Consider the following 26,454-nt stretch of genomic DNA (forward strand, 5'->3'; position numbering starts at 1 on the left):
TGCTAGATGACTTTTTAGATCTCTGAGATTATTACTGCTACATGTCTTTTCAAATCTTTGCAATTGAATTTCACAGAGATCATGTGCTGAAGATTATTATTTTTTAACAGGTGAGGGCAGGGATTCCTTTTTGAATTACTGGTTGAACCCTTACATACTTCATACCTGGACAGCTGTAGATTGCTTGGGAAATATAGATGCTCTTGGGATGATGGAGGTACTGTTACAATTGAAAACATTTTGGAAAATGCTGAGAGACCGTTTTGCTAGCTTTGCGTTAGATGTAAATGTCTCCTTCCAGGTTGATTATCACTGTTCTGCTTCCTAGTCTGAGGAAGCTATAACGTAGATGTTGAGGAGCAAACGCCTCCACGTTTTGTAAACAAAAATTCATTTTATTTTGTAAATACAAGTTTGAGTTTTTTAAAAAAGTTAACTTATTTCCCAGTGCGTAAAGTAACCTTTCGAGTATGCCAAGGGAGTTGTTAAATAATTCACTGGTGATTAAAGACCTAAATGTAAAACCAGACACTATAAAACTCCTAGAGGAAAACATAGGCAGAACACTCTGTGACATACATCAAAGCAAGATCCTTTTGGACGCACCTCCGAGAATCATGGAAATAAACTCAAGAATAAACAAATGGGACCTCATGAAACTTAAAAGCTTTTGTACAGTGAAAGAAACCATAAACAAGACTAGAAGGCAACCCTCAGAATGGGAAAAAATAGTTGCCAACGAAACAACGGACAAAGGATTAATCTCCAAAATATACAAGCAGCTCATGCAGCTTAATACCAAAAAAGCAAATAACCCAATCCACAAATGGGCGGAGGACCTAAATAGACATTTCTCCAAAGAAGACATACAGATGGCCAACAAACACATGAAAAGATGCTCAACATCACTCATCATCAGAGAAATGCAAGTCAAAGCCACAATGAGGTATCACCTCACACCGATCAGAATGGCCATCATCACAAAATCTGGAAACAACAAATGTTGGAGAGGGTGTGGAGAAAAGGGAACTCTCCTGCCCTGTTGGTGGGACTGTAAGTTGGTACAGCCACTATGGAAAACAGTTTGGAGGTTCCTTAAAAAACTGAAAATAGAACTACCATATGATCCAGTAATCCCACTCCTGGGCATAAACCATAATCCCAAAAGAAACATGTACCATAATGTTTATTGCAGCACTATTTACAATAGCCAGGACATGGAAGCAACCGAAATGCCCATCAACAAATGAATGGATAAAGAAGATGTGGCATATATATACAATGGAATATTACTCAGCTATAAAAAGGGATGAGATGGAGCTATATATAAAGAGGTGGATAGACCTAGAGTCTGTCATACAGAGTGAAGTAAGTCAGAAAGAGAAAGACAAATATTGTATGCTAACTCACATATACGGAATCTAAAAATGGTACTGATGAACTCAGTGACAAGACAAGAACAAGGACGCAGATGCAGAGAATGGACTGGAGAACTCGAGATTTGGGGGGAGCGGGGGGTGAAGGGGAAGCTGAGACAAAGTGAGAGAGTAGCACAGACATATATATACTACCGACTGTAAAATAGATAGCCAGTGGGAAGTTGTATAACAAAGGGAGTTCAACTCGAGGATGGATGATGCCTTAGAGGACTGGGACGGGGAAGGTGGGGGGGAGTCGAGGGAGGGAGGGAATACGGGGATATGTGTGTAAAAACAGATGATTGAACTTGGTGTACCTCAAAAAAATAAAATAAAATAATAATTTACGGGTAATGTTTTCGGTGACGACACTAACAGAAGGAGATGCCGGTTCTGAAGTCGGTGGCGTTCCCAAGGGTTTGTTTCTGTGTCTGGAGGAGTGACTACAGCATAACGACAGATGTCACCTTTCCTTGGAGACGATTCCACCTGCACAGGACTGTGGAGCGCCCTGAACTGGTCTTCTCTCCACGGTTTCCCCAGTTGCTCACCTTTGCCTCCAGTCCACTCGTTTTGGGATGCTGTCAGGAGAAAATGCTGGATCTTAGCTTTACTTGGAAGTAGATGGTCCAGGCAGGGGCCTCACCTCAAGGTGGTTTACTGCTCACCGCCCGCACTGCCCCCACCCCGTTTCCCCAGTTCTGATGGTCCTCGGAAGCGTTGTCTTGCCTATATTAACCTTTTATTTTCATCACACGCAAAATTGCAGAGGAGAAAATAAGGAAACGTGCCTGTCACCTTGCCCTGTATCAGAAGGAGGGGTGGCATGGCACGTCAAAATATTTTAAAAACAGCTCTTTTAGAAAAAGAAAATTAATGTGCTTTTTCATCCCCTGCTGGAATGGAAATTTGTTGTACTTTGGAATCAAATTTTTTCCAGACTGTATTTTCTGCCATCTTGTTGAAGATGTGTTTTTTTTTTTTTTCTCCTTTAATTTCATGCTTACCTTTTGAAATTTCTTAGGGAAAACAACAGTAAACTGTAAGTAATCATATTAATTTCAAATTGAGTATTCATTTTCTCTTTCTCTGAATTAGACTTTTTTTTTCTGTAGCCGTCTTAACAGATTGTAACCAATCTGTGGCTTGCTCTTGACAGCACTTCTTTTTTGCACTTTCATCAGATGAGGCAGCAAAGAAGGTAAGATTATTCTGAAGGTTATTGCTTTTGAAATAATATTCTTTAGTTCTTCCTCAGGCAAGTCTAGATGGAGATTTGTGAATGCTGATATAGAGGCTGCTGGGTCAGAGTTTATCGAGGGTAGAGATCCATCCTTTCCTTGGAGATGATTACCCATCTTTCATTCCAAGCTATGCGTTCTGTCCCATGGGTTTACAGTTAAAATAAAATGAGTTCTTGCCGATAGAGCATCTACATAGGGAAAGAAGATGAGCTGATCATTTAAAATTTATAACCATTTTCTATAGCATGACCCAAGGAGTCTGGTTATGCTTTTAAATATCTCTTTTTATTCGACTCCCTCTAATTAGAGTGAAGAAGGCCGTTCCCAAGAACATTACTGTTAGAATGAATTTGGAGTTTGAGCAATAGACGTGCTGCTTGTTCTGAGGTCAGATGTTCAGGGATGAGGCAGTATCTGTAAGGATTAGAGGTTAGAGAAAAGGAGGAAATAAGGCTAGTCAGAAAAAAAAAAACTGCAGAAAATAAGTTGAGGGTTTTCAAGGGTAACAATTTTAGCAATCCCAGTAACAATACTTACACGCTTTGTGAGTGTGCAAGGAAGAAGGATTGGAAAGCAGGTTTTTAGTAACTGGAGAATAAATATGTCTCCCCCTTTAAAAGATCAAGCTCTTAAAAAGAGCTCTAATGATAAAGGCTGGGGTCTTTCTTTTAAGGCACCAGGGATTCCTGCTTGTTGAAACTATTTCTCTGTACCAGTGAGGATTAGCTGGTTGAGAGAGACACAGAACAGTCTTCGGACAAGTTCGAGGTTTATTCCTGTTTCACGTGCACAGTCTGGAGGAGGCAGGTATGGCAGCTCCACTGTCCTTTGAGCCTCCCGGCTTGCACATCCTTGGCTCTGCTTCCCATGTCCGCCGTTCTCTGGGCTTCTCCCAGTCCAAGGTCCCTGCTGGCGCTAGGAGTCTCAGCTGCAGAAAAAGAAGTAGGAGAGACAGAAGAGAAAAAGGGGCCCTCTTAGAGGCAGTCCACGCTACGCATCCTGCACTTCTACATCCCATTACAGAGAGCTTGGTCACACGACAGTCCACAGAAGTAGGAGAGACAGAAGAGAAAAAGGGGCCCTCTTAGAGGCAGTCCACGCTACGCATCCTGCACTTACACATCCCATTCCAGAGAGCTTGGTCACACGACAGTCCACAGCTCCAAGGATGGTGGGCTTCCAGGTGACATAAAATAAGATAGTTACGTGTATCTTTCACTTGGGGAAAATAACCTTTCCAACTTCCTGGGAGAGTTGTTAAACAGTTCATTTTTGTACAAAAGTAAAAATCAGGGTAATTTCCAGAGGTGGAAGGGGGAGTACACGTCGGGCAGGGTGATGAGTATGCTGTCGTTCCGCTCTGAGGAGGCCGCTGCCCTTGTCCGGGGTGTCTCCGGTAGTGTGTTTTATTCAGAATAAACCGAATAGTGCCGGGATGGTCATGATGCCTTAATAATAGAAATAATCCCCAATGTTAAATCATCAGCCATTCATTTTAACAATAGCACCTGTGAATGTTTGGAACTTTTTGAAAGTTTAGAGTTTAAGAACTTCACACAGCAGATGCTCTCATGAGTTTGGCTTTTCCACTGCTGTCATGTTACTTTTGAATATCCATGCAATATAGCCTTGGCTTTCAGTATTTTCCGTACCAATTCCTTTAATTGTACGGACTTAGTTTCTTTTGGATACCTGAAGAGGCGGAATCATCTTGCAGAGTCGGTCTGATAGGACTTTTTGGCCTTGAGAAGGAACACCTCTTTGGAAGCCTTTTGGCAACCGTGGGAATCCGAGGTCTTGCGTCTCTGCTGCATGGGCGCAGCGGGTGCAGCCACGGTTGCCAGATTTGGGGCGTTGTGAATGTCACGGAGAAGCTTCTGCCAGCCAACAATAAACCACGGTAACAATGTTGGACTGTATAAAGTTGGAGTTGTTTTGACTACATACCAATTTAATGCGCTAAAAATATCCCACCAGTTAAAGAAAAGGCAGTAACTCAGTACTCGTGTTTGGCATGCATGTGTCGTGAGTGGACATGAGTCTCAGGAGTCTGAGCTTGACTTGGGATTGAGAAGTGGTGAACTCTAAATTGAGTAATATCTGTCCTTGATATTCTGAGACAAAGGACCTCAGTCTTCTCTCTCAATTCAGCCCATTCAAAACTTTTAGTATATAACCACGAGCTTTTCATTTTCTTTTTTTTTTTTTAAACAGAGGTTATTTTTCTATAAGCATTGTAGACATTTATGATCTGATAAGAATTGAACTAAAAAAAAATAAGTGCTTATAAAACTACTTCTAGAAGTCAAAGAATTAATCACTGAAAATTAGATCTTAGACCAGGATTTAAAGAAATGAAATCAAACCAATACAATAAATCACATTCCTTAAATTATGCTATTGAGTTAGGGATTGAAGTATCTGCTTTGTAGTCCCATGATAAAGCACTATGCCACACACTTTATTATCTCTGTTTTATTTGAGCTGGCCTCGAAAAAGCAGAGAGAAGGAAAAAAATTCAGCCACTTGCTCCTAAAGCTGGTGTCAAAGACAGCAGATTCTCTTTAGAGAGAGAAGCAAGACAAGATGAGAGAAGTCAGTTCGATGGGACAAACATTTAGTTATAATCTTTTATTTTAATCTTGTAGAGAATGTCTGAATGTATCCAGATCTCATTTGCTGTCTCTAGAATTGGCATTTACACGGTAAGCAATGCATATTTTTGCACCAAATGTCATGAAAATATGAATGGAGAACTGACTACTGGAGAGAGTGTGGAGCTATGGAAATTGTTCTCCACTGCTGGGGGGAGTGTAGATTTATACAACCACTCTGGAAAGTAATAAAGTTGACTGCCAGAATATGCTCTGACCTGAGCAAATCTACTCCTTAGGTGTGTGTACTTCAGAGAAATTGTTGTGTAATCATAAGACGACCTATGCAGGGAAAGTTCCAGCAAAACTATTCATAAAAGGAAAATATTAGAAATAATGCAAATGTGCATCAGTAATAGATTGGATTAATAAATTGTGGCATTTTAATTAATTTCCTAGGATATCATACAGCCCCAAACATTGTAAACTAAAAATAATATATATGAACTACAGCTATATAATATAGTGGTTACATTTTACAAATATAATGTTGACTTAAAAAAACACGCCACAGGAAAATACATGCAGTATGATTTGATTCCTACAAAGGTTGAAAACAGCAAAACGAAGCAATACATTATTTTAAGGTTACATATGTAGATAGGTCAGCTATAAAGAAAAGCAAAAATTCAGGTGTTCCTTCTAGGGCAGCAGTTCTTCATAGGGGGTGATTTTGCCCTCTGGGGGCTATGTGGCAATATCTGGAGATGCTTTCGGTTGCTTCTGCTGAGGGTGGTGGTGGCATCTGCTGGGCAGAGGCCAGGGGTGTTGCTAAACGTCCAACAGTACACTGGGTAAGCACTTTGTAGTCATCTGGCCCCACATGTCAGCAATGCTGAAGTTGAGACATTCTGCTGTAGGAGAGTGGAAGGAAGGAAAAGGCTTTAAAAGTTTTAGTAATATTCTGCTTCTTAACTTGAATGGTGGGCACATGGTGTTGGCTTTATAGTTATTGTTTAGACAACATATCTACTTCATATACTTTTTTGTGTGTATGATATATTTTACAACACAAAATTGTAGAAAATGTTAATGTGCTTTGGATTTTTTTTTTTTAACCGGAGTCCGTCAGTTGACTTCAGTGCCGTGAGCCAGCCCATTTTGTAAATCAGAAATACAGCGGTATGTCTATGTAGATGACCGTTAAAGGACTCTTCTAATGCAAAGACTCAGTAGCAAAATATCTTAACTTTTTTCCCTTTGAAGCTTAGGGAGGGGATTCTGAGAGTGAACAGGAAATGGAGTGATGTTTACTTTTGGAGACCAAATTATTTTCTGTGGAAGGGCGTAAAGAGACTTACGGTGACTGTGTTTCGCATCCTCCTTGCACAGAGGAGCATGAATACGTGTGCACAAGAAGTTTAAGGAGATTGTTTAGAATGAATGAAGCAAGAGCTCTGAGTAAAGGATATGACCACAGATTGCCGAGCTGTGCTTGTCCTGTATCTTCCACATACTGCGCACGGCATCTGGCACGTGGTAAATGCTCAGTAACGATCTGCTCAGTTACGTTAGCATGAGCACTGTTTTCAGTGTTGCCTCAGTTCGATGGTGTTTGGAGGTGGGGCCTTTGGGAGGTGATTAGGTTTAGGTACCATCATGAGGGGGTGGGGTCCTTGTGATGGGATTAGCCCTTAGAAGAGGCATCAGAGACTTTGCTCTCTCTGTGCTGCGAGTCAGGAAGGCAGCCTTCCATAGCCAGGGGAAGAGCTCTTACCAGAACCTGACTGTGCTGACACCCTGATCTCGGACTTCTAACTCTAGAACTGTGAGAAATGTCTGTTTTTTAAGCCACCTCTTCTATGATAATTTGTTATGGCAGCCCAAGCAGACTAAAACAGGGAGGGGGAAAAATCTTGTGAATTGTAAATAAAGAACATAAATACGAAAAACTTATTAGCACCTGTTGAAAAGAATTGCTAAGTTTGAAGTCCAACAAAGTAGAGGAGGAAACTAAAGAGTATGGTTGAGTGTCTGAGATAAGACATGGTGATAGGTAGTTGTCCTGACTTTTGTTTCTATATGCCTCTAACATTGCCCAAAAGCAGCTGATTAAGCACTTAAAAACTAAGGAGAGAAAAGCTATACTTCTTAAATATTTGGGATCCGTAACCTGAAACGAGCCAAGATCAAAATGCAGTGTATACAGCACACAGGACAGACATGCTGAAAACTTGCAACGTATAAGAGTAAACGTGTTGTATACAGGTGAGTGCGTACTGAACCTTAAGTATTAAACAGTTTAATAAGAACCATTACTCAGAGACAACAGAGGATATTCTTAGTATACCATCTGCTTTTCTCTCCAGCGTTTGGAGTGGACAGAGCTTTCTCTAGATGTTGAAAGGAAATGATGCTTGTTTAGGGTACCTTAAGTCAGGAAGCTGAAGAAAACAAATCCTACCTCAGTTTTCTAGGCAGGGATCGTGAGGCGTGGGTAGAAAAATTTGCTCACTATCAGTGATGGAATTATAACGGCCCCCAAACCCTAGGAAAAATTGAAACAGAGCAAAACACAAAAAAGTCTTTAGACCCAGCATCTTCTCTGAGGAGATAACTCTCTTTCCTTTGCCGTGTAGCACAGGACAGAGTGTGTGTTCTCTCGAATATGATATCGTGATGCCTCACAAAGAGGTAATTTAGTTTTTGAAACAAAAGAAGCCCTGTTATGTGGATCTAGACTATTTTGGGTATTAAACAACATTCACTGGGTTCTGGTCAGGAGGAAGAAAGGGAAGTAAGTCCAGGCCAAGAGTTTACGTTACAATTGTGGGTCTGTGATTTTATGACATTTGAGCAATGGCAACAGGTCATACTTGAGAATGCGATCTTGAAATGACCCTTTGGCAGTCAGGTGTGGATGAACTCTGGCTAGAGGGCATGCTAGGGCATAGCTTCGGACTTCCCTTTGGAAGGTCAGGGTCAGTGCCCGCAAAGGGACCTGCAGTTGCGCCCAGATGTATGCGTTACTGTTACCAGAGCCGGAAGCACCGTGGTGGACGGCCAGCTGGTGGTGGCTAGAAGCAGAGGGAGGGCCGGAGTGGTCGTTTCCGCGTCTAGCCACCTTCCTTGTTGGAGGGTGTCCCCCTCCGGTCAGAACTGAACGCTCGGAGGCCGAGATGAAAGAAGCCAGGTCCGCTAATCTTGCCCCCCTCCGGGATGGCACTGTCTGACACACACGGACCCCACGGGCTGATGGTTGCCTCTCCATACCCAATCGTGCGTGAACTAAAATTCAATCTAGTGATGAATAAGACTTGAACTAAATAATAGCAGTAACATAGTGTGCATGGCTGGCGATTCTAGTAATAAGAGCTTTAAAAACTCTTTACGTTCTTCTCTTGACTTTGCAGAAAGTATCATATGCTGTTTTACTAGCAGAGAAAACATTCATCCTTTAGGGCAGTAATAGAGTTTGTGAGCATGGCATCTAGATGCATCCTGAGTAGAGATGCATTCGGGAGTGGGTAGTCATGACCCTGTTATCTAGCTATAACATTTGCTCGTACCTGTCACAATGCTCGTATTCAACTTGTGTGACTTTTCCTTTCTTGAGGAGGGGGCAGGGAGAGCTACCTTTGTTATTAGAATAAATGGCACAGCAGTTGTATATGATTACTGATAATACTATTAGTAATATTGTTTGTTACTAAAACTCATTTTAGTCTAGCTCGTTAAGTCTGAACAAATCCTGTCCTCAACTTTGAGATTTTACAACATATAGTGCTACATGTAAGGACACTGTATTCGTTTCCTTTTGCTGCTGAGACAGATTACCACAAATTGAGTGGCTTAAAACCACATAAATTGAGACTTCCCTGGTGGTCCAGTGGTTAAGACTGTGTGCTTTCTCTGAAGGGGGCACAGGTTTGATCCCTGGTCGGGAAACAGACCCTGCATGGTGCGCAGTGCAGCCAAAAAAAAAAAAAATCTCGTATTGTTCTGGAGGGCAGAAGTCTGAAGTGGGTCTCGCTGGGCTAAAATCAAGATGTTGGCAGGCCTGTGCTCTTTCTGGAGGTAGAGGGCGATCCGGTCCTTTCCTCCGGGGGCTGCCTGCATTCCTTGGCTCACGTGCCCTTCCAGCAATGGCATCCCGTCAGCTTCTTCTGCACTGGTCACTTCTCTGTTTCTGTCATCACATCTCCTTCTCTGACACATCTACTTCTCCTGTCTCTCTCTTTATAAGGACCCTAGTGATTAAATTGGGCACACCCGGATCATCCAGCCTACCCTCCCATCACAAGATCCTTAATCACATTTGTGTTGCCATGTAGGTAACATAGTCATAGGTGTCTGGGGTTAGGACATGGACATCTCGTGGAGGAGGGGAAGGGAAGCAGCATTCTGCTTACCACAGGACCAAAGAAGAAGGTATAGAGGATTCAGTAAAATCTGTCATCATTCCTGGAGGGAAAGGAAATCAAGGTAGGCAAGTCCTCATGCTGGTTTGGGATGTTATTGTCATGCAAAACACCAAGGTTAAATATGTGTCAGACCAGCAGCGCCCCATATGGGCTCTGCACATCTGGGCTCTGGGAACAAACTAAAAAGCAGGTGTAATGCATGACCATGTGGAGAGGAGTGGTGTTGACCGTCCCTGTTTTTTGTGCTCCTTGAAGATTCCAGCTTAAATATTTATTGTAAATTGTGTGGGATGCTGAGATGTCTTCAGTCCTGATAAAGAAGTGAAAAGCTCCAAGACAAAGGGAGGCACACCTTAACTGCAGAAGTTCAGAATAATTGTAGACCTTATTGGAACGGAAATGAATGAAGTTATTGGTTTGGCTGTTTTAATAAAGATCAAAATGACAGTGGCGTAAGCAGAGTAAGTTTCTATTTCATATGAGATTCTAAGCTGGTACTCCGTTTGGAGTCTAGCCCTTTGCTTCTTGAGTCCTTTAGGGACTCAGGCTCCTTCTAGCGTTTTCTTCTATTGCCTGGATTTTTCTGCTCCTGTGCAGGCTGAAGACAGCTCACCACTCCTGTATCTGTTAGTTTTTTGGGAAAGAGGAAATGGAGGCCAAGCAGTTAGTTCCCTTTATGGGCGTGACCTGGAAGTTCTACACAACACTTCCCCTCCCCTCCCAAGTCCCGGAAATTGAGTCACATGACTGCTTCACCTTGGAGGAGGCTTAGAAATGGGAGCTGTGGTAAGGAGCTGAGACCCCGGGGGTTCTCGTCCTGACAGGGAGCGAAGAATGGATTTTGGGGGACAGTTTGCTGTCTCTTGAGGAAGCAGGCTAAGGCAGGTGATCTACGCTGCGGCCTCCGCCGGGGCAGTGCCTTGAGGAAGGTGTAGGGGAGAATTAGCATTGCCGGTGCATGGGCTAAATGAACACATTCAACAAGAGTGATTTGTGTTTGTGACAAGTCCAGCTTCTGGTTGGATGGATAACTGAGGTTTCATGGGCCAGGATGAAACCTCGTGTTTTATTTATGAGTATCAATATTATTATATGTACTTTTATCCACAGACGTGTGTGGTTCGTGTACATTTGTATTTTGATAGTTTTATTTTGGAGGGTGTACGTGGAGGGTTATATGCTTTATAATCTAGGATGTGAGCGTCTATGGTTGCTTGCTTTTTTAATAAAGTCATGTACACAGGTAGAGCAAGAATATCTGGCTCACGTTGCTGACTTTCCTGGCAGGGGGATTTAAAGTTTGAGGTTGGATGAACTTGTTGAGAGCCACAAATATCCATCCTACTCTCTGTTTATACAGTAAGAGAGTCACTCCATGAAATGTGTGAGAGTGACAGGACTGCCATGCCTTTTTTTTTTCTTAAATCGTCTTTTGAAATTGGAGCCCATGTAAGAGCACGATAACATCTGTTTGGCTTCGGTGTTTTATTCTGGGGAATGTAGGATATATCCTTTCCTCTTACCATCAAGATGTGTCTGCTGCACACCCTGTGACTCCAGCATGGCTCCACTCGGGTGGCCCTTCACCTGAGTCTCACCCAGACCCACCCCAGCCTCTTTCCACCCCAAACCTGCCCATGGCCCGTGCTTCCTTTCTCGGTGACTGGCACAACAGCCCATCCAGCAGCCATGCCAGGCACTGGACTCAGTCCTCAGCTCTTCCCTGCCTCATCATCTATCGGCCCCCAGGTTTGGACCTCTTCCATCCTAGGCACCTCTCCTCTTTGCTGCTCTTACCCAGGTTCTAGCACCACCATTTTTTTGCCTGGGAAAACCTAACAACCTCCTCCTAGGTGGTTGTCCCTTTCCAGTCCTGCCCCTTCTCAAACCACTTCTCTCTTCTGAAATCAGCATATCTGTGAAATGCAGATCTGCTCATGCTGTAAACTTCTCAGTAGCCTCCCATTGCTCTTAAGGCCCAGAATCCTTAACAGAGTTTATAATGTACCCTGTGTGAGTTGACCCTGCCTTCTCTCTCTGCCTCCTCTTCCACCTCCAGCATTGTATATTCCAGGAATACTCATCTATTTTCAGCTCTTGGTCTGTTCTCTTTTTTACTTCCAGCGCTTTGTACGTGCTGTCCTCTCATCCTGGAATAATGAGCTGTCACCTCTTCTGGGAAGCCCTCCATGACCTCCAGTATCTGGATTAAATGCTCTTTCTAGGTGTTCCCTTTCTTTGCACTCTAGAGTCTTTCACCAGCCAAAGTACCTGTATTGCACAGTCTTGGACTTTCCTGTTAATATTGCTCTAACTGGGAGCTCAGCGAGGGTGGTGACCATGTCGTTCTGTTTCTCCTTTCATCCTCAGCATCTGATGGCTCTTTACCACCAACGTCATCATTAACACCACTGACACTTACTGAGCACTAAGTGCGCTTATCAATAAGGCCTTTATAGGTGAATTCATTTAACTCTGCAATCTTGGAAGAAGGCACTATTATTATCCACCTTTTGTAGAGAGACAACCGGGCGTAGTGTGCTTAACTGTCTTTTCCACATGGTGGAGACGGGATTTGGAGCCAGAATTTGAGTGGATTTATGTTGAATTCTAAGCCCTTAGCCATCACATGTACTGCCCTCCAGGCAGTAGATGTTCAATATGAATTTGTTTAATCTAGAATAGTTTCTCAATATTTTCTCTCTTCCTCACTCCCTCTCTCCTTCCTTCCTTCCTTCCTTCTCTTTTATTCAATGACATTTTTGAAAGGGCCAGGCCAGTTATTTTGCAGAATGTCTTTCAGTTTAGATCTGTGTAACTGTTCCATCCTGCTTAGACTCATATTAAACCTTTTTGGTGGGAATATTGGGGGCGGTGATTTCATATCCTCAGTGCATCTTATCAGGGGTACATGATGCCAGTTTATCTTGTCATTGGTGATATGTTTTTTAAAGTTCATAGTTAACTTAAATCTGGGGCTAATATTTTCTGGCTTTACCCAGAATTCACAGACTCTCCCCTATTTAGAGGCTATAGTATCCTTTATGCACTTTTGACATAATCTATATCTTTTCATTCTAACTTTGTAGCGTATTTTGAAGTGAGGCAAAGGACGATCTAAATTCAGTATGGCTTGCTAAAGTTTCAGGAAAAAAAAGGGTTTTTTTGACTTGGGATATTTTGATCTAGATAGACCCTTAGAGAGCGTTTTCCTTCATTTGGGTTACAGTGTTAATAAACAGTATATTCCATCCCAGGTTGTTCTCTTGTTGTGCGGTTGAGGCCGAGTTAAGAGTTCAGCTTTCAGGTTGTACTCTGTCTGCTGTAGATGCCCCTCCTCGCTCGCCCTGCGAGCGGCCTTCACTTGCAAGGCTTAATGGTATGAAGTAGTGGCTGTAACTGCACGTCTGTTATCACGAGCGGACAAGAAATTCTAATGATGTATTCTCTATTAACTCAGTTTTATATATGAAATATAACATATCTCATTTCTTGACTGTCGATATCCTGATTTTAAAAGGCAAAACAAAAAAGAGGCAGTAGAAAATTGACAAGTTACATGAGGCTCATTCTTTACAAAGCCCTTTTGAAAAGCATCTTTTGGTTATTATCAGTTGTAGCTGTGTGGTTAAGTGGGGGTTCTGTTCTTGATAAACATTTAGAATCATTTAACTTAGGGACTTAAAATGTTTACTGTTTCCCAATATAAATGACATGGTGGTCCCTAACAAGAGTGTGTCTGGTTGATGGAAATTTCCACCCTAGGAGATGTGTATTTTTATGTTGTCTCTTTTCACATATGGTTGACTTTGTTTTCTTTCTTTTTTAAAAGTTTTTTACATTTTTATCCTTCATCTTTTTTTTTTTTTTTTTTTTACTATTTATTTATTTGGCTGCACCAGATCTTTAGTTGCAGCACACGGGATCTTTAGTTGCAGCATGCAGCATCTTAATTGCGACATGCTGGATCTAGTTCCCTGACCAGGGATCGAACCTGGGCCCCCTGCGTTGCGAGCACGGAGTCTTAACCGCTGGACCACCAGGGAAGTCCTAACTTTTTCTTGATAAATGTTTAGTGTTTAGTCCTTAGGACCAGTACTTTTCTCTTGATCAGGAAAATAACTTGTTTTTGTCAACGATTAAAAATTATTTTAGAATGCATGACTATCAAGAATATGGTTTGCTCACATCCATAACTGGGGAACACAACTGTGTTTTAGATTTTAAGCAGAGCCAATAGATTACCATGCGTATTATGTATATAGAGGAGAATGTAATTGACCCTGGTGATCATTTGGTCTTTGCTCTGTGAAACTCAAATTTTTTTAAACATTGACTTAAAATGTTATACAAAATGAATCTGAATGAGAGGCTTTATGCGTATTGCATATTGGAGAATCAGTCTGTGTGCTCTGTATTCGTTTGAGTTTAGCTAGGGCTCTGGCATGTAGTAGGTGCTCAGTAACTGTGCATTGACTGAGTGGGTATATGGCTCATTGGGCTGGGGAGAACAGAGAGCTTTGCCCAGACTCCAGGAGGCTCAGGCAGCTCTGGCTATAGCACGAGTCACACATCTCACAGATTGTGTACTCTGACTTGGAAGGTCCATGAAGGCAGGGAGTCTCACTTGTTTCATTCGTGGTTGTACCTCCAGTACCTAGATAAGTGCCTGACATGTTGCAGGTGCTCAGAGAATATTTGTAGGGTAAACGAATGAATGAACAGAGCTCCAGTCGGTGGGTTGGAATTGGTGATACCTGTCCCTGGGACACACAAAGACATTCTAAGAGGTATATTGGCATTGAGGTGATTGTTAAGGAAATCATTGTCCATCTGTATAATTTCTTCTGTTACCTCCCCTTTCACAACTACCTTACTTCCAGCTAAGAGAGAAGTCACTGCTCTCACTTCTGAGTCTTTTCATGGCGCATTGGCCTCAGGTGTAAAAACCTCCAGGGCACAAAACAAAGGAAAAATTCAAAATATGGTGGTGGTGTTGAGAAAGTGAATAACTCTAATATGATCAGTTAAGTCATTTTCAGTTCTTTGCTTTCAACAAAATTGAAGGCAAGTACACTCGAATTGTCAGGTGGTCACTAAAAATAACACTGATAAGTCACAATGTGATTTTTGTCGTACAATTAGGAGGACGTTGAAAGAATCAAGTCATATCACTATAGCACATCTTCTATTCCCATCTACTTACGTATAAGAACAAGCTTCTCAGGGCTTATGTATATGTACAAAAATATGAAAAATAGAAATAGAATTGGTATTGAACCACATTTCTCATTCTAGTGATAGGTAGTAATCCTCTATATTCTGTAAAACATGTATATAGCCTATCCATCTCATTAAAAGATAATTTCCAAAAATTTTTACTTTTCATATTGCAATGGATTTATCAACACTTATTACATATTTGTTTTGATCAATTGTGGACCAATAATAATTTTATGAACTCAATCCGTAAGAAAACATTTTTAAACATTTAAAATCTATGGTCAGGGGCTTTCTAGGTGGCGCAGTGGTTAAGAATCTGCCTGCCAATGCAGGGGACATGGGTTCGACCCCTGGGCCAGGAAGATCCCGCATGCCGCAGAACAACTAAGCCCGTGCACCGCAACTACTGAGTCTGTGCCCTAGAGTCTGCGAGCTACAACTACTGAAGCCCACGCACCTAGAGCCCATGCTCCACAACAAGAGAAGCCACCTCAATGAGAAACCCGTGCACTGCAACGAAGGGTAGCCCCCACTCACCACAACTAGAGAAAGACCATGTGCAGCAACGAAGACCCAATGCAGCCAAAAATAAGTAAATAATAAAATCTTCAAAAAAATACTAAAACCTATGGTCATTTTAAAATTTAAGATGTCAATTACATAGGTCGTCTCTAGCGACGCATGACAAGAGTGATTAGTAAAAGATTTTCAAGCATAAAAATACCTTAAGAGCAGGGACATGAAAAAGATATGTTGTTAGAGAAGAAAAGGATGAAAACAAAATGATGTAAGAGTTAAGAGGACTTTGTTTTGTTTAGAAAAAATGCATAATGTTTTGCAAATCTCTGATATTTAGAGAGCTTTTTATCCATATAAGAGGTTGACAGTTTTATTTATAAATGTGGATAATTACAATAAGTTGGAGTTTAAACATGACTTGATAATTAGTGGCCAGGAGATACTGAGTGGCTGGTGATACCTTTACTGATACAGGAAACACACAGAAGGAACATTTGGGGAGCAAAGAAGATGACCTTGGCTTTAGATGTGTGAGTTGGAGGTGCCATGTTGGAAGTACATTCTTAGAGCCTAAAGGCAGTGTTAGAATTGGAGATCTGTAAGGGTTAGAGCCTCTGTCTCTTTGGTTCACTGTTCTATCCCTGTTGCTCAGAACAATTCTCAGAACTCTGGGTCTGACCCAGAGTAAGCATTTAATAATTATTTGTCAGATGATTGGTTGGATGCATGTAATTTTGGAAGTCTTCCAAATATAGAGGGTTGCCGTTTTACCCTTTGCCCCACTGGTCCATTACGTGCCTTGGTCCACCTTCCTGTTTTCTTTCTCTGTGGGGCCCGTAGGGTTCTGGACAACGGGCTAGGAAGCATACATTCATCTTACTATTTTATACTCCATGATTAAAATACTAGCTTTTCCCTTCAGTCTTTATCTTTTACAAATTGCGGTTCCTTTTTTTCTGTCATTGCTGTGAGGGTAGGAAAATTTTTAAACAAAATTTGCTTTGTTATATTTGAATGCTCTCTAATCTTGTTTTACTTGTTAACAGTGACAATGATAGGTTAACTGGGACATTTCACCTACCATTCTTCAGCTTTATCTGGTACAGGCGCAAAATGCAAGTTATTAATTATAGTTGGGTTATCACAACACCGTTAATATTAGAATTGTCTTGTACTTTTATTTTTTATAAATGCATAATTAACTTAGCCTATGATTGATGTTAAAAAAACAACCAAAAAACCCCCACGGCAGTGCTATGCCATTGGCCCTGTAATCTCTGTCTCAACATTTCCTCAACAATTGTAGGCAGCAGTGTGGAAAATTTCCTATATTGTTATCCTGTTTTCCCACCCCATCGCATGAATTCAACCCAGATGAAAAGATAAGCCAGAAGTTCTGCTGCCCAGTGGCTCCCTTTATGTCTGTTATGTTCCAGTGGAACATACGCTACTTTCTGTTGCTGGTGCTGGGCAAGAGGAATTAAAGTGCCTGTTCATGTCACTGAATTTCATCATCTAATTTCCTTTTTATTTGAAAGGATTGCAAACTGAATTTTGTGTGTGTGTGGGAAAAAGTGAGCTAATGTAGAACTTTGATAAAACTTTTAACAGATTTGGAACTTAAAAATGTTCCTTTTAATGCGCTCACAGGAAGAGCGCAAGAAAGGGCTCTCAGCTTTGCTGGCAGGAGGGAAGGATCAGTATACTTTACCATTATTTTGCTTTTTAGAGATCAGAGAAAATAACTGTTTGCCATCTTAGGAAAAAAGAACAAAATCCAGCAGTCTAGACATGGGATATGAAATAGGAATATGGTTATTAATGAAGGAATGAAAATAGATTACTAGGGTTTGATCAGGTTTTAGGGAAGAGACAGTTTTTCAGTGCTAGTCCTTTGAGAGTCTAAAAATCAGTGCCATAAAGGCAGGCAAGTTTGTGGATTACAAAGGCAGGTTCTGATTTAGTCCCTGCTGATTTCTTGAATAATGTTGGGCAAAATACTTGATAATCTTGTCCCTGTTTTCTCTTATGAAAATGATGGGTTTGAATGAGTCTCACTAAAAATCACCTTTAATTCTGCTTCTTGGGAGTCTAGCCTCATTTGTAAAGCAGCACTGAAACCAGAAGCTTAGATGGTGGCTTAAATCTTAGGAAAAAAAGATATTGTTGGAGAGAGTCAGGAATGTCCATTTAAATTTAGGCTTGTGTGTGGGAGATGGATGTTTTATGTACAGAAAAGTTTGTTGGGAAAATAGATTTCTTAAATAAGAGAGATTGAGATAGCAGATCCTGGAAAGCAACAGCCCTTAACATGCACATAAGCGTTCATCTCAGAGTACATATTCTTCGAGTGACTTAATGACTTTCAGGGAAGACCTTGTATTGAAAACACGCATTATCGTAGATAAACATAGCATGTTAACTATTAATTTATCACATTGTTAGTTTAAACATAGCACATTATCCTCTGGGACACGTTAATGTGAAACCTCAATTTTATGGGAACCCAATTAACTAGAATCTTATTGGAATTTTTGCTTGTTCATTCCTAGATGATAAGAGCAAGTGACTCTTCCCATCACCCCCCAAAAGAGGTGGTGGTAATGGGGGAGGGGCAGGGGCGAGAAAGGTCTGGCTTTGTAACCTGTGTAACAGGGAGATTCACGTACCTGTCCTGAGCCTCAGTTTTCTGCTGCATAAGAGAGAACTGGACTAGATATTCTCTAAGGATGTTTTCAGTGCATATGCTGTATGATTACAAATGTAATAAATTAAAACAGACTACTGAAGTTCTCTGGATTTTTTTTGCGTATTTAGTCTCAATATTTTCATACACAACATAGGACCAGTTCAGTTTGACAAATATCTAATTGAGTATTGGCTGTATGTCAGTTAAAGTGCTAGACCCTAGAGGTAAGACAGCATCCTGACCCTTTGAGGGATCTGCTGATGTTGGAGGATGGAGGGAACGAAACGTGTCCACTGCACTGAGAAGGTAGGTTGAGGCCGAAAAACTCGGCAGGCAGCTCCATATAATCAATGGATCAGTTTCTTAGAGGGTGACTTACTCACAGGATGGGATCTGGATTGGGGACAGCGATCGGAGGCATTCGCAGCTGCACTGTGCACCGCCGAGGGGCCACTGGGACAATTTTATAGTTAACCCAGGGTGTGGGAGTACATGATTGGAAACCGGAAGTACATGCCTAAGTCAGGGTGTATGAATGGGTAGCTAATTGTGGGTGCTGAGAGTAGGTCAGTGAAGGTCTTCATCATTGGGGACTATCATAGCATAGAGACCACCTTGTCCTAACAGTTATTAAATAGTATCCATTACCTACAAAGCCCTTGACAACAGAGAAGTGATTTACCACATGATACAGTCCTAGGTAGGGTCCGTGGAAGGGCAGGAGGAACTGTATGGGCCCTCGATGGTGTCAGTTATGCTAACAGCCATACAACTGATTATTCTGGAAGGACCTTCTGGGTTAGTGAACATGGTGGGACATCTTATCAGATCCACCTTGTGAATTCAGGTGGTCCAGCTGGACTGTAAACCATGAACACCAGGCATTTTAAAGTAACAGTGAGGTCTGTTAGTGGGTGTGGTTGAGGAGGAAGAAAGTGTTACCTCCACAGGATGTCACGGTCCAGGCATTCTCCCACAGGATGGATGTGGCTGGCGTTGCTGTGGTGTTAATGACCCAGTGACACCCCGACACACTCCTGTTGGATCCGTAGGGAAGTTGTGCTGAGTTGCGTTCTGACCTGGGAAACACCGCGTTCCCTCTGCAGCTCCTCTTTCCCAGCACATGAGAGCAGGTGTTGCTTCCTATGGCCTGTCGCCCACCAGGAGGTGTGTCAGAAGCAGGGGAGGCTTCTTTCTTCGGCTCATACTGCTAAGGCCTATGCAGAGAAGCCCATGGTTTACTCACCAACTAGGCTGCACTCTAAGTACCGAGCTTGGGTGATTGGGGAGAATTGGAGGGTATCATTAATTGATGACTCAGATTTGGGACTACAGGGAAAAGTGTTGATTATTTGATTGGGGGCACATGTCTTCACCGCTCCTGAGCTTGGCATCCCCATTTGTAAAACAAGGGGTTTGACCATGGCATCCGAACGTGCCGTCCGGCTCTGTGATTCTGTGTCCGGAAGGGTGACCCTCGAGTCATTGTCAGAGTCTCAGGTTTGCTGTCGACCTGAGTGTCATCCTGTTTAGAGCACCCTGCCCCTCTCACACAGGGAGCATATTCTGTGCATTTTATGAAGAGTTTTCTCAACAATGGGTTGGAATCAGAGGAGGATTTTTATTTCTTTGTTAAGTAGTAAGTCCGCTTAACCAGAGCCCTGTGTTCTTTTTGTGTTTGTGTCTGCTTTGAGACTTGTTGGAGTCTTTAATTCGTTCCTGGGCTACCGAAGGTGAGACACTAGATTCAGAAGCAGCAGATAGTACCTTCAGGCGTCTCGAAAGAAAACAGTCTGGAGTTCTGGAATTCATCGTGATGAATCTGCTGTCAAAGAGGGCGTGGCGGCTTGGTCTCTGTGAAGTTATGACCATGGAGGTAAAGCCGCGCGCGTCGTGAGAGCACCAGCGATCCTGAGATACGGATGGGACCATGGGGATTGGGGTTGGAGGACCCACACTTGCTGTTCTTCCCTTTCTGTGTGGAGAAACATGGTTTGTCATGGAACTCAGGGCAGCTCTGGTGGGGGTGGGAAGAGTGTAGGAAGGAGAGTGCCGAGCACAGGGTGCACGTTCAGATGGGGCGACACTGAGGATGGCCCACCAGGGGTCTCGCGGTGGGATAGCTGAGAGAGCATGTTAGGCCTTTCCTCCCCTCCAGGCCCTGAGCAAAGGTTTGTGTCCAACCTGAAAGCTAACACATGTTGGTTCATTTGGGGAAATGATTTCAGATTGCAGAATGAATCCTAGTACTTGCCACATTTGTGTGTGTCTCTAGTAACCGCGTCACTTGTACCTGTCGAGGTGGAAATTCTAAGGGTGTTCTTGGTAGACAGACTTTTCTGTGATATTTTTTTTTTTTTGGAGGGGTTAATGCTTGGTATCTGCCTTATAGTCTGGTTGCTGGCCTGGAGTGAGAAAGCCTTTTGCTAACTAAAAGCAATGTTGTAATTATGTTATGATGTTGTAAGACGTATTATAATGTTATACACTACTGATTGTTCTATTTGTCAGGGAGCAGATTGCTCGGTCATTCTGTATGTTTGTTTTTTTCTCTGAGATACAGAAGATTTATTGTAGTCATTTACCTCCCTTGAAGTATATAAGATACAGTTGATTTTTGAATGTCCGGCTATGTATAATCTCTTAACTGTGAAAGCCTGTTCAGATCCTGGGCTGTTTTTGTCCTCTCACTCACCTCTAACCTATGTTTAGATTTCCCTTGCAGTCCATTTCAGAGAATTTCAACTAATATCAGTATTGGGAAGGAGGAGATGTGTAGGGTAAGTGAATCAACAGAAATATTGAGTTGCTGCAAAATCACATTTTTAATCCTGGAAAGAAATGATTTAGGATAATCAGTAGTTTTTTCGTTTACTTACACGTCTATGCTTCTGGCATGAATCATCAGGGACTGATAACAGAGCTGTTTGACAGCAGCCAACCCCAAGGTTAAGTGTGTGTGTGCGTGTGTGTGCTGGGGGTAGGGTGGGGGAGTGTGGTCCTGTCTGTTCAGATGTGTGAGTACCCCCTGGGTCACAGCAGGCTTTCTGCTCCTTGTTTAGATTCCTGATGGGTACCGGGTTGGCTCTGAACGAGCCCAGGTGCACTCTGGTAGGCTCCCTCTACGTGATTGTCCCATCACTTGTAGGCCACTCTGTCCTGAACTCACAGCTGAGAGAAGAGCTTGGCAGGAGTGAGGGACTGTGTCTCCACTGGAAATTGAGCATTGAAGTAGCTGCCTGGACTGAATACAGTATTGCCATTATCCTTTGGACTGGTCTGTACGGTTCTTTATGTCTCAAAAGATGTGTGCCCTGCAGAGTCCATGACAGCTACCTGTGGCATCATGGCTTTCCCATTCTACCACCATGCCACCCTCTACCCACCTCATTGTGGCCCACAGGGGCCCTGGGTGGGTACTTTGGGCCTGCAGTCTTGGTGCTTCTCAGCAGTTCTGGCTTAATCACTGACTCTTAGGGAGAACCTGGGCTTTCCATCTCAAGTCCCATCCCTCCATCTCACTTGTGATCTGAGTGGCTTTCCTTTGTTCCAGAGGATCTTGAGCTGCCTTGGGAACTTTGACCCAAGCCAGAGTTCAAGTGCCGTGGGAGTTTGTGTATTCTGGAACTATTCTGCGGATATTGTGGGGATTATGTTTGGATTTAGGGTCAGTTTGTGATCCAGGACTTCCAAGAGAAGGTAGATGCTCTTAGAGCATACCTCTTTAAAAATTCCTAATCATTCTTTTCCCAACACCCCAGTTTTCTCTTTTATTGTAAGCGGCTTCAGACCCTTTTTTGTTTTAAATGGGGCTAGCTAGAAATAATACATGAATAAAATAAAAGCTTGATGCCCCCTGTGAGTATCCATCTGCGGTAGGAGGATGCGTTGATCTCTGAAGTGCGTTAAGCGCCGTCAGTCTGTGGTTCTGACCGTCTGGCTGACTTAGCTGGTATCTACAAACAGCTCCCCTACCTCCACTTAAGTGTGTTTTGCAAATACAAGGTGTTATTGTTATGGCAGCAAATAATGTAAGCCAATACTCCTGTGTTTATATAAAGCTCTGAAAAGAAACCAACGGGAGAGAAGAACCCAACAATTGTGGTCTGAAAACAAGTACCTATCCCTGTTTAGCTGGAGGCCCTTACTTTGTGTGGGCTTAGAAAGGGGGCAGTTTTTTACCAACAGGAAACCAGTAGCCTCTTCACTGCCAAGCAACCAGATACTTGGGTTATTTCTTACCGCCAATTTTGGCATTTCTTTTTAATTTTGATATTAAATACATGATTATGACAAAAATGAATCAAACAGCTTAGCGGCTTATTTATGTCAAAGTTGGCTCCGCGTGGTCACTGATCCTGACCCTGGCTCAGAGCCCCTTAGATCCAGACCCTACAAGGATGATTTAGTGTCCAAATAGGAATTCCTAATAGAGAGGCGTTTGGCCCTGTTCTCTTCTAGCTCGGGTCACCAGTCAAGTGTTGGCTGAGCCCCTCCTGAGTGAAGGACTCGTGTCTGGATCAGTCTGCTGGGCCTTGGTTTGAGGTGGGAGTGCCTGAATGGGGTTATGGACAAGGTAGGCAGTAACTCCTTTCCAGTATAACATCTATGATTAGTTCTGTCATGTAAGTTCCTAGGTGTGAAATTATCGAGTCAAAGGTATAGACCATGTGAAGGTTTTCTTCCCTCAATATGTTTTACTAGTGTCTTTCCAGAAGCACACTTTACACTTGCACAGCTAGGCGTGCAAGAGACTGCCCTCTTGTAGACCTCCTTATCTCAACTATGCTTTAGTAGTTATTTTATTAGATACTATAATTTAATGGGAAAGAAAACAATATCTTTACCACCTAAGATAAAATTGAGTTAAATTTTTAATATCTTTTATCAAACTAATAATGATTTTTCATTTGCACTTTTACTAGTAAGTTGAATTTTTCCATGCATTTATAGGGTGATTAGCACATTTTAAACTCTTCACATTACCTTTTGTTTATGTCACATTTCTTTTTAACATCTGTTAGAAGATAAACTGAGGCACATTAAAACCTTTAAGAGTTTCTTTGAGCACTTATTGATTTGAATTGGGCATCGCTAAATTGGAAGTGGGTAAGAGCACTCCACAACGGGAGTAGGGGAAAGGCCTTTATAGAGAAGAGGCAGGAGCAAAACAAGGAAATTATCTGATTGGCTGTAGTTGAAGCGGTTGCATTTTTTGGGAAAGCCTAGTTGGCTGATTATGATCAGCTGACCTTAGGTTTTGGTTTTTTTTTTTTTTAAGCATTTCAGGCTTTGGTTTGGGTTTGCTTATGGAGGCTACTAAGGCATTTAAACCACCTCAGTCTAATGGCTTCCTTGTTTAATTAATTTAACACTTCCCTTTCCAGCCATTAAAACAAAGAATAAGTGCAAGAATAAGAAAAATTATTTGGATTAGAGTTTGGAAAATTATCTAAAGTAATTATATGCGTGTCCACATCAGTAGCTAGTCTTTTCCTGGGAACGTAAATTCCTAGAATTGAAGATTCAAGTAGCGAAAACAGGGTTACGAGGTCCTGCCCATAATTGGCTCAGGATCACGGTTCACTTTTCTTTCCAGATCCTGTGTCTAAACGGACGTGGTAGAAACACAGGCAGATCGTGACAGGGCTGGGGTGAGGATATGGAAAGGCAGGCAGAGAGCTGTGGAAGACTGGAAGGCAACTTAGATGTTGCTCGAGTCCAAAATAGAAAGAAGAGCACAATGTTCTGTAATGCAGAAGGCATCCTGCACTAAGATGATTTGCAAACAAGTTTCTATTACATTTTGTAGAAACAATGAATTTTGTGACAACACTTATTTAACTCCTCCCCCCCATCGCACCCCCACCCTCTGCCATTCTTGAACTTCTCCAGGTGAGGAAAGCAAGGCCATGCAGGCCAAGTAACTTAGGGACATACCTATCTGTTCACATGTCTCCATCCTGAGGACAGACTGCTAAGTACCTACTGTGTGTCAAGCACCAAGCTAGGCACTGTGGATCGGAAATATTTCGCAGAGATCTTTCATGCAGAACCATCGTGAGGGTCTTTGTGACTTAGAACCGTTATACTAAAAGATGCAGTTCATTTGCTCCTGTCAAGTCCTTTATAACCTATGTGTTAAGATCAGTCAGAAACAAAAATACATACTCCATGCTATTGCTCTAATTGGACCTCAAACTCCTTTGGTAGTAACAGAGCCCCTAGAAGTTATGACATTCTTTTTGTGACATTCCAGAATGTTGGGGGAAGCTTCAAATAATTATATAATCTTATATGAAATCAGATTCCTTATATAATAGAGGCTGGTGTAGACATGCTGTGGAGCAAGTACCTAAGGTTAAAAAAATGTAAGCACGTCTTGAAACTGAGAACAGTCCTATTAAGTTTTCCCTTCTAGTTGGCAGGGGATCTTCATGATCTGATTTTGGGTAGCAGAACACCTCTCTCCAAGACACAGCATCACTGTTCCCTGGGAACAGTTTGACAATCCCTAGTTTAATCCACAGGAGACTTTAAAAAAAAAAAATTGGTAGGAAATTTGTACATGACAGTCTAGTTTTTCTGCCTACATCCCCTTTCCTCCCCGCCACCCCTTCCCGTAGTGTCCATCTCCCAATACCAGACTGACCTGTTCCTTAAGAAATGTGTTGGTGATCTTAAAAGACTGCCAAAATTTGGGAAGTTCTTTTAGCTTAAAGATGGCCAGAGCTTGGGGGAAGTTCTCTTAGCTTAGTAAAATACTGATAATCTCACTGTATGCTTCACCTTATACAATTACTTATAATGTGCCCCACTTTTAAACAAACTGATTCCTCATCTCAATTATATAACTGTATAATTAACTATAACTTTAACATCTGCCTACTTCAGTTTTCTCTTGTGGGTTGGCAGAGAATGTGCTTGTGTTGAGTTGAATGAGCTTAGATTTTCATCTGGTGATACTTGGTTTTTAACTAGTTCTTAACCACCTTAACCTTCTTAACCACCCACCCCACTCCCCCCCCCCCCCCAGCCCCCCGCTGGTGTTGCTTGTGTTGATTACATGTTGGTTACTTGGGCGCTGGTCTTGGTGCCCTGTGGGAGGGGGTGTGGCCCAACTTCCTGAGCCACCATTAGTCATTCTGACCAATCCTGATTGACTCTCATCTTGTGACACGGAGCTTGTCAGTGGCCAAACTGGTGGAGAAGGCTTGAACTTGGTTACATGGACGGTGTCTTTGTTGAAGACTTGTTTGCTAGAACCTCAGCAAGTTCAGGGAGCAAAAGCATAGCTTCCAAGCAGCAAAATGTGTTCCTTCTAACGAGCAACATAAAGCATCTAAAAATCTGGACTTCAGAACTTTCCTGGTGCTCTTTTGCAACTGAAAGGGTTTGAAGAAATGAACTGTTTCTTTACACAAAGTGACTTAACTGAGGAGAGTCTCTTCTGTGAAGAAAATTTTTCCTATGAGACTAGTATTACATCTTTTGCCTGGAGTGGTGCTGAAACCCTTTTATTGAATGTTCAGAGCATTCAGGAGTTTCTTTGCACATTTGTCACCTGCTTTGTGTGGTTTTTGAGATCTGCTCAGTGGCTCAGACAGTTGCACAGATTCCTCCAAGGGCTGCAGCTTCTCCGCACTAGCCTGTGTTTTGATGGTGATGTGGAGTACCATTTGTTTTGTTTCAGTATGGAGAAATTAAGGGAATTATAAGTTACTATTTTTCACTTATTCACCAGATAGTTGCATGGGCCAGCTCTTTGCATAAAATTACAAGTCATTAGTGCGCACTTAAGTAAAAGAGAGTAGAAGTTACCCTCTGCTGTTTTCAGTGGTTGTCGGTGTTGACTGGCTGTTGGAATTGTATAAGTAGTTTTAAAAAAAAAAAAAGGCCGGTGGCCAGATTCACCCCCAGACTTTCTGATGTAATCGGTCATTGGGGTTTTAAATATTCCCCCAGGTGATTCTAATGTGCAGACAGGCGTTGATTGTATTCTTAATCGGGGACACTGGGGTTACAGGTGTTCTTAACCAGGAGAGTGTGGTCCATGCCAAGGAACTTGCGATAAAAATTTACTTGTTGGGATTCTTATCCCTGCAGATGCTGAATCAGCAGGTCTGAGATAGGTAGGAAGAGCTTCTCAGGTGATCCTGATAACATCACTGTTAAGAGCCACGGTTGTAAGTTATAAAATTTTAAAACTTTAGAAACATATTAGGGTGCAGATGAGATGCCCTGGAAGTTTTGACCGTAGAGTGAATCAGAGGTCTGTCTTAGTTTTGTTTTGCCATCTCTGGGTGTTGCAGTGAAAACATCACAGGTTTTTGTATTGACCAG

At 42.2% G+C, this 26,454-nt stretch overlaps 1 protein-coding gene and 1 non-coding gene across 8 annotated transcripts in view; one reads left to right on the plus strand and one right to left on the minus strand.

Annotated features, from left to right (window-relative positions):
* Positions 1–26,454, plus strand: part of ARL15 (ADP ribosylation factor like GTPase 15) — a 401,290-nt gene that overhangs the window by 28,958 nt on the left and 345,878 nt on the right. For 5 of the 7 annotated variants that reach the window (XM_057743576.1, XM_057743612.1, XM_057743628.1 and 2 more), the window contains exon 2: positions 5,311–5,367. The exons of 1 other annotated variant lie outside the window; for it this stretch is intronic. In XM_057743576.1, coding sequence (XP_057599559.1) covers positions 5,311–5,367 — 57 coding nt within the window. Of the gene's footprint in view, positions 1–5,310; positions 5,368–19,917; positions 19,988–26,454 lie in introns of those variants that run through there. One more of the 7 variants, XM_057743585.1, reaches the window with a different exon arrangement.
* Positions 13,654–13,726, minus strand: TRNAA-CGC (transfer RNA alanine (anticodon CGC)). Its single transcript has one exon. It is a non-coding gene; the product is annotated as a tRNA-Ala (tRNA).

This window comes from Hippopotamus amphibius, chromosome 1, assembly GCF_030028045.1.
Source record: "Hippopotamus amphibius kiboko isolate mHipAmp2 chromosome 1, mHipAmp2.hap2, whole genome shotgun sequence".
NCBI lineage: Eukaryota > Metazoa > Chordata > Mammalia > Artiodactyla > Hippopotamidae > Hippopotamus > Hippopotamus amphibius.